This window comes from Morone saxatilis, unplaced genomic scaffold (assembly GCF_004916995.1).
Source record: "Morone saxatilis isolate NCDOM2014 unplaced genomic scaffold, NCSU_SB_2.0 Contig3, whole genome shotgun sequence".
Lineage (NCBI taxonomy): Eukaryota > Metazoa > Chordata > Actinopteri > Moronidae > Morone > Morone saxatilis.
The window spans coordinates 416110-423877 of record NW_023339873.1 but is presented as its reverse complement, the minus strand read 5'-3'; the positions used below and the strand labels follow the sequence as shown (position 1 = coordinate 423877).

At 44.2% G+C, this 7768-nt stretch overlaps 1 protein-coding gene across 1 annotated transcript in view; it reads right to left on the bottom strand.

The window, feature by feature from the left end:
* The window catches only part of hectd1 (HECT domain containing 1), a 9786-nt gene extending 2288 nt beyond the window's left edge, over nucleotides 1-7498 (bottom strand). The window contains exons 1-15 of the mRNA XM_035673608.1: nucleotides 7327-7498; nucleotides 6385-6523; nucleotides 6082-6252; nucleotides 5476-5698; nucleotides 5127-5390; nucleotides 3917-4128; nucleotides 3657-3803; nucleotides 3442-3536; nucleotides 2992-3097; nucleotides 2765-2899; nucleotides 2545-2684; nucleotides 2060-2272; nucleotides 1850-1960; nucleotides 1558-1724; nucleotides 1220-1396 (exon numbers count right to left, since the gene is read on the bottom strand). Coding sequence (XP_035529501.1) covers nucleotides 1220-1396; nucleotides 1558-1724; nucleotides 1850-1960; nucleotides 2060-2272; nucleotides 2545-2684; nucleotides 2765-2899; nucleotides 2992-3097; nucleotides 3442-3536; nucleotides 3657-3803; nucleotides 3917-4128; nucleotides 5127-5390; nucleotides 5476-5698; nucleotides 6082-6252; nucleotides 6385-6523; nucleotides 7327-7493 — 2467 coding nt within the window. The 5' untranslated portion in view covers nucleotides 7494-7498. The remainder of the gene's footprint in view (nucleotides 1-1219; nucleotides 1397-1557; nucleotides 1725-1849; nucleotides 1961-2059; nucleotides 2273-2544; nucleotides 2685-2764; nucleotides 2900-2991; nucleotides 3098-3441; nucleotides 3537-3656; nucleotides 3804-3916; nucleotides 4129-5126; nucleotides 5391-5475; nucleotides 5699-6081; nucleotides 6253-6384; nucleotides 6524-7326) is intronic.
* Nucleotides 7499-7768: the final 270 nt, after the last annotated feature.

Genomic DNA, 7768 nt, shown 5'->3' with positions numbered 1-7768 from the left:
GATCAGATATGGATCCAGATTGTGTTGTTGACTATCCCCCCCCCCCATCCTGGCAGCTGACTGTGAAACCTCAGCACAGACAGATGTGGTGAGAGGTGTTAAAGGTCGAGTGGAGGAAAGTTCAGGGAGAAAAAGGTTAATGCAGAACGGTTCCTTCCTTCTTACAGGAACCTGCTGAGTTCAGATCCTGTTTCGTAGAATGACGGCGACTGTGAGCAGATTTTTCATCCAGCAGCTCCGTTTGTTAGTCGACCTTAATAAATTAATTTGTTCCTAAATCTGGAGGCAATATTTATATATTTATGACAGAAATTTTCACTTAGTTTTGTCTGGGTCACGTCTTTTACCTAAAGTCTGGGTCGATTTGCTGATTGCAGCAGTTTAATACGTTTCATTATGATTTGTGAAACTGTTTTTAGAAATATGCCTCAGTATAAATCTGATTCAGTGTCTGATTTAACTGAGCACATCACACGTCAGGCGACACACTAAATGTGGAAAATAAAATACTAGTTTCTAAGAATAATAAATAAAATATGAAATATAAATAAATACACTCTTCTGGGAGTTTTGACTCTTTAAGGTTGCCGTATCTGGTCAGTAGCAGAAGTTAAGAGTTAACCAAGTTCTTTAGAGATACTCTGGCCGACAAATCTTGTTCTCTAGATTTAAGAAAACATATTTGTTTGGTATCGACACCAAAAATAATTTCCACTAACATGATTTTAATAGTTTTTTCAATGAAAATTACATTTGTGGTGCAAAAATGATCATTCCCATTAATCGCTAATCAATGTAAAATCCATCTAAATAATTTTAATATGATGTTTGAACCATAACGTGCAGCTCTATTAGCATTAAGAAGTCAGCAGCAGTTAGTTTCCACAGAGAATAGGAAACCTAAAAACCCCACACGTACTATAATTGATTTATTTTTGCTCGTGTTTGACTTTGATCTAAATTTAAACAACTGAGGCTTTGCACCAAAATGTGAATTCCTAAATTCAGAACTTGCTGGCACAAATATCTTCCCCCAGTTGATCCTCAGAGTGCAGAAACATGGAGCTGGAGCCCTACAAAGAAAACCTTGAGAGGAGAAAAGATGTTTAACATGAGTTGATTAAATAGAGGTCGACTGTGACTCCACCGGTCGTCTGAAGCTGCAGGAGGAACAACACGTTTTTATTTTCCACTATCTGCCGGTCCGCTCCGGTCTTACCGTTGTGAGCCTCTCCGGTGACTGTGCCTTCTCCGGCCGGGTTGCCGTCCTGGTCACGCCACTTCCAGTCGATGCCACGGACGACCCGCGCCCCCGGGACGATGTACTTCATCACCTGGGAACGAAACAGGCGCCGCTGACGACGAAGGTTCGCCTCCGCCTCCTTCACAGCTTTACCTGAGGGGGGAGGACAGAGAGAAAGGTTTCAGGTAGTGTTGCAGTGTCCGTAGTTTCTACTATACATTCGAAGGCTGAGCAGTACTCTTCACCACTAGATGCCACTGAATCCTCCACAGTGGCCCTTTAACAGAGAGACGTAAAATGGATGGCGGCCTTACCGAGCTGGTCCTCACAGACGGCGGTGACTGTGCCGTACAGCTCGAGTCCGGACAGAGACAGGTAGTGAGTCTGACCACTGGCGTTCTTCCCCATCTGTTTGATCCGGATGTGTCTCCACCCCTGCTTCTCCTCTTTGGACGGGTCCAGAGGCCACGTGGCCGTCGACCTGACAAACACACACAGATAATGATTGTAGACGTCAGCTTCTTAGGGTTCATTTATTCGTCCTGTTGGAGGCAACACACTTTCTTACAGCTGATCCATCGATCCGTTTATTGGCACAGGTCTTACCCCGGTTCGTTGAGGCTGCAGTCGTCTACGTGGGTGTAGAGAGTCGTCCAGTTCTGGCCGTCCTTCGACACCTGAAACACCCAGTTCCTCAACGCAGAGCGGCCGTAACCCCTGCAGGACGAGGAGGAGGAGGAGAAACACTATTAAATGTATTTGATTTATTTATTTATTACCTGGTGTCTCAGAGTGTAGGTTGGTTTGTTTTATTACCTGGCGTGTCTCAGGGTGTACGCTGAGGGAATGACCCAGAGCCCGAGGTCGACAGCGAACCAGGCGTTCTTGTCGTCATTGGTGTGGCAGTTGAGGGCGGAGCTATCCCGACTCAGGATGTCCTCCAACCTCCCGTAGGGGAGGTTCCGCCCCTCTGATGATGTCACCACCACCAGGCCATAGGCAGCGGGATTTACCCACTCATAGGCCGTCCTGAGTGGGGCAGAAATGAGGTGTGATTAGATTAAAATCAAGCTGTGATGATGAAACATTAAACATATTCAATAAGTCAATGAACAGAGAAAAGTGACCAGGTTTAATATGTCTGGAATATCAGACCAAAACTACATGCTGCACAACATATGTGCCGTTTACAGTCACCACACAGAGCATTTTAAAGTAAAAGGATGCTAAAAAAGGTCCTCAGTTAAACAGCAGTAATATAGAATAGTAAATATAGTTTGACTTTAGCTCCTTCAACTTACTTGGCGTTGGTTCCAACCCAGTAGATGATTCCATTCTCGTCAAAGTCGTGTTGGTGTCTGAACGTGAAGGTCTGTCCCTCCCTCAGCTTCCTCACGAAAACGAAGGATGAACGCTCAAAGTCGTACCACTGCTTCGCCACCTGAAGGATGAAGAGGAGGTTAAAACTGAACCGAGCTCTCCCCCATCAGTGTATGTCTGAAGTGTTCAGCGAGTCCTCACCATCTTCAGCAGGTACTGCTCCAGAGACTCCACGGTAGCGAGCGGTTCCATCTTCAACATGCGACCCGTCCGGTCGATCAGAGCCGTCTCACCTGGCGCTCGCTCCAGACGGAACCGCAACCTCCTTGTCAAGATCTGACAAAACACAAACACTTTCCATTGAGTCTGTCCTTCAACAAACACCTACGCACCAAAAACAGAGCTGGATCCAGAACACAGCGCCTCACCTGCAGGTTGTATGAGGAGCCCGGAGTGTCGTACAGGTGCAGAGGTAGACGTTCTATAGACTCCAGGACAGCTATCAGTTTACGGATTAAGGCAACAGCTGGTCGGCTGTAAACAAACACAGGGTTACGTTCAGCTGTAATTCTTATAAAAAACATAACTATGAATATTATATTCCATTTCTGATCCTCTTGGTGCACACTTTCAGATTTAAACACCATCTGCACCGTCTGGGCAACGTCTCCCTCAGAAAACAGATTCAATCTCAACAGACTTCCTGGAGGTCTGGATTTCAGATCTTTAGAGAAATATTGATTATCTGTCTTTAGTTTAGTGACATTGTATAATTCCCAGTGAACCTCCCTGACTGTAGGGTTATTAGAGACCGTGAGCGTGAGCAGGGCCTTTACAGTTAGGATGTGAACATGTCAGTGCGTGTTTGTCGCCGTTACCTTTCATCGTCTTCATTCTCGCTGAAAGCCGCCTTAAATACATTGATCCTCTCCATTAAAGGCTTACAATCATGTTTCAGGTCCAGTTCCACACTCTGCACAGACAGACAGAAGAACTCACGTTACATCCGACGTCTCAGCGACTTCAGTCGTGTTTTAAGGTGAATACGTGATGTACTGTGGGTTCGATGATGGATTTAAAGAGCAGCACTCACATTGTTGAGGACGGTGAACAGAGCCTGGACCAGACCACTGCTACACATCTCATACGGAGAAATCGTGTTTTCATCCTTCAGAACTACGATCAGGTTCTCCAGAGCCGTTTTCATCAGGTCCCTCCATGTGTTCTCCCCCTCAATACACTGTTAACATACATTAAATACAAATATAAATATAATAAATACAAGAAAATCTCACACACACATCTAAAGCACGACTTCTAGGATCCTGGATTAACTCCAGAGTGTTTATGTACCTGTCGGTTGGTGTGCAGCTCCCAGGCGGACTCCAGCTGCGTGGAGATGTTCCTCAGAGTGACCACCACCCCTCTGGGCATGCTCTCTACAGCTTTGAAGTGATCGTCGTACAGCTCCCTCGCCATGCTCTTCACCTTCTGCTTTGTCTTCTCCAGCTTCGACTTCAGCTTTCTGCCTCGCTTCCCCGTCCAGCCCGTCACAAACTCTGAGCCTGCACACGCACACACACACAAACACACAAACGCCAGACGTCAACATAAATCTACAGCAGCAGTGCAGGTGCTGTGTGTGCATAGTGCTGTATGATATCGTTGATCATCAGTTTCTTTTAAAAAGACTCGCTGGACTGCCTGGAATCGGTTCCTAACAAATGATCATCTCTAAATATGAGACTCATGGTCTTTCTCAAGGATCCATCTTTGAGCCACTACTTTCTAAATATTTCTGCAGGTTTTTAAGACTTTTTAAGAGCACTATGAACTATACTGGCAAAAAGGTACAAAGGATATGAAGGAAAATCGGTGTTGGTATATGTCAGTTCTGTTTTGTAGTTGTTAGAATATGATCAATAAAAATCTTTCCCCAAATTCACATTTAAGAGATTGAAAAAATGAAACTTTATGCAACTGAAGTTATTTTCATAAATCCAATCCATTTTTAAAACCTGTCAAAATCATACTTAAGTCTTTAAGACATTTTAAGACCCTGCACAGTCTACTAATTCCTGCTCACAGGGCTCCATCAGTCATGTGACATATCAAAATACAGCTGTATAATTCATCAATTACTTTCTTCTTCAGTGGAACCAGTTTCTGTTATTTCTAATACAAGACCATTAAACCCCAGCTTACAGCAGAGTTAGTGTAGGTTTGATTTTATGTGTTTCTACAGGCTGTGTCCGCAGTGTATTTCTGCCAGACACGAATCAGTATCACGTTATAATGTGAAAAGTTATAGTTAGTAATAGTAAAGTTAGTAATTGTATGTTGTTGGTACTTTCTGTTCAGCCAGGTTGTGTAGCTGTTTCACAAGTGGAAATCAAGCTTCTGTGTCAATTAAAATAAACTGTGACTTGCTAGCTAGCTGCTTCTGATGTGAATTCAAACTACAAGATTTTAAACTTTCCATAGGTTTTTGAGTTAATGTTGATGTGTTGCTGTAACAGCTGCAGGAAGAGTCGTGGATCTGCTGGGAAATGCTGAGACACACCCAGTGAGGTCTCGGCGGTGAAGGAGTGTTTGGTTCCTCTGTTGGACTCGAAGACGAAGCCCGGCAGGTCTTCCTTCAGGATGGTGGCCTGCTGTCCGTCTGAGTTGTGGATGGCGATCTCGCCTTCCTTCAGGCAGGTCAGAGACCAGTTGCCCACCGTCAGCTTCGTGGGACCCACACTGGACAGGATGGGCTGACTGGCTGTTACTGGTTTCACCTGACTCCTCGCCCGCTGCAGCTTCTCCAGGAACTCACTGCGAGACTCTGCACGAGGGGAGGAAAGGAGATCGTTCACAACAACACAGGAAACTGGAGGTAAATAAGTGCAGTGTGTGTTTGTTATCTTTACCAGAGCTGTCCGATCCTCCCTCTGGACTCCCGCTGGAGTACATGGTGGCCAGCTTCCCGTCCAGGATGAACCTGAACCAGCCGTTGGAGCCGTTGGAGAGCTCCAGCGCAGCAGCATCCGACCAGATGTAGAGACAGTCCCTGCCTCTGATGATGGACCAGTCCTTCCAGTGATACGGCTTCCCCTGCTGGATCTCCCTCGCATCTTCCTGCACCTCCTCCTCCTGCCAACAGTGACAGATGGTTCAGTTCTATGCACTCATCCTTTTAAAAAACATCTTGTTTTATTCCTTCTGGGGCATCAAAACTTCAAAAACAGTAATTTAAAGTGTCCTTAAAAAAAACCTTTACAGGGTTCCCTCTCTTTAAGAAAAACTATCACGACATTAAACTGGAGTTTTTCTTGACACTACAGGACAGCACTTACAGCTGTGGTTAACATCACTGTTCGTGTATTTATCAACCACAGCAATCATAAACCGGCTGTATGCGTGTAGATACTCAATGCCCAAAAGATGACTGCAGTCAGTTCCACTTTGCATCTATTGAACCCGTTAAATACAGTTTATCCTACCAACAGTCTCTCACACCCACACAGTCCCTCTACCTTCTCTGGTTTGGTTTCGTCTTCGTTCTCGTCATCAGACGCCGGTCCAGCCAGAGTGGACACCTTGTTGATGACTCCCAGTCGAGCCAGCTGGTCGAGGAAAACGTCCCCACCTTTATCCACCAGATCTCTGATGATCTGCAGAGCCAGAAGGTGACCGTCGTCGTCGTCCTGAGACACAAACATTGTGAGTACAGTTAGTTTGTCTCTGCTTGCACAAATAACAACTACATGACAGATTGAGCCTGAAGGTTTAGTAAATAGTAGCTTCACAGAAGAACTGAGGAAAGTGTGTGCGCGTACCTCCTGGTCGAGGACAGTAGCAGTGATCTCCACCAGCACAGTGGGGAGGTTGTGTCCTGTCTCGCTGTCACACACCTCCTTCAGCAGCACTTCACTGCTGTAGTGAACCATCTTCCTGATCAGAGCCAGGCTGGCTTTCCTGAACACACACACACAAAAACACACCCAGCTGTAACCTCAACAGTCCTGAACACGTATGAACGGAAACATTTTTTCCATTTTCGTATATTTTTATAAAGTCAAAGACGGATTTGTCCCTTCTGGTTCTGTTCAGTTAACAGACAAAACATCAGCCAGTGACTCTTTAATCTGCTCCAATTTAATTAAGATGAAGGCAGTCGTGGTTCTGTTTGTGTTTAATCACAGACTATGTTTACATGCACAAAATACAGGAAACAGCATATTGTGTTTGGATATTCCTAATTTGGCCTCATTCCGAAAGGAGCATTTTCTCATTAAGACATGTGGGACCTATATTATTAGGAACATTCTTTGGACATTGGGAATATGAGTCTCATTTGGGTTTTTACCACAGTTTGTCTGTTTACAGTCAGCTCTGTGTGCTGGAGCAGAGCTGCAAACACACCTACTGTTAAACATTATGAAAGAATATACAGCTGCACAATGAATCCAATATTAATCAATTATTTTAGCTTCTCACAATGAAATGAACCTGATGCCAGAACAAATGCTGTATTAAGTTACTGCTAATGAAAACCTGCTGAAGCTTCACATTAAAACTGGGGAAAGTTGACTTTTATTTTGTAATTGATGTACTGTACAATATTCTGCATAGACCAAGAAGGAAAGCACGTTGTACGCACAGCTGCGTATAAAATATTTAGTAGGAAGATTGTATTTTTCTGAATATTTTGCACATGTAAACGTCGTCTGTTAGAATAAAGATTAGAATTCCCAGTTTATCTAAACCGTCTGGTTTACCTAATAGAAGGCAGCATGGTTTGCTGAAAGGTTTGTGCAAAAACAGGCAGAAGTCTCCTCAGGTAGATGGGAGCCATCTCCGGGTCTCCTTTGGGCTCGCTGCCCTCCTCCTCCTCCTTGTTCACATCTTTCTTCTTCTTGTCGTCTCCCTTGTTCACCGGACACATCCAGTCTCCTGAAACAAACACACACACACACACAGGTTGATATCTTCAGTACACTGGATGTGCTTTCTTATAATAAATAACCACCATTTTCTTTAATGAAAAACAGAAACATGAGGTGCTTCTAGACTGAGATTGACAGGGAACATTTGAAGGAGCAATGTTAGGATTCTGAGGAATTATAGTTAATGAAAACATTTTAAAAAAATGAACATTATTGAAGAGATAACAGCTGTGTCATCACGGTTGATGGTTATATATCTATATATATCTATCTA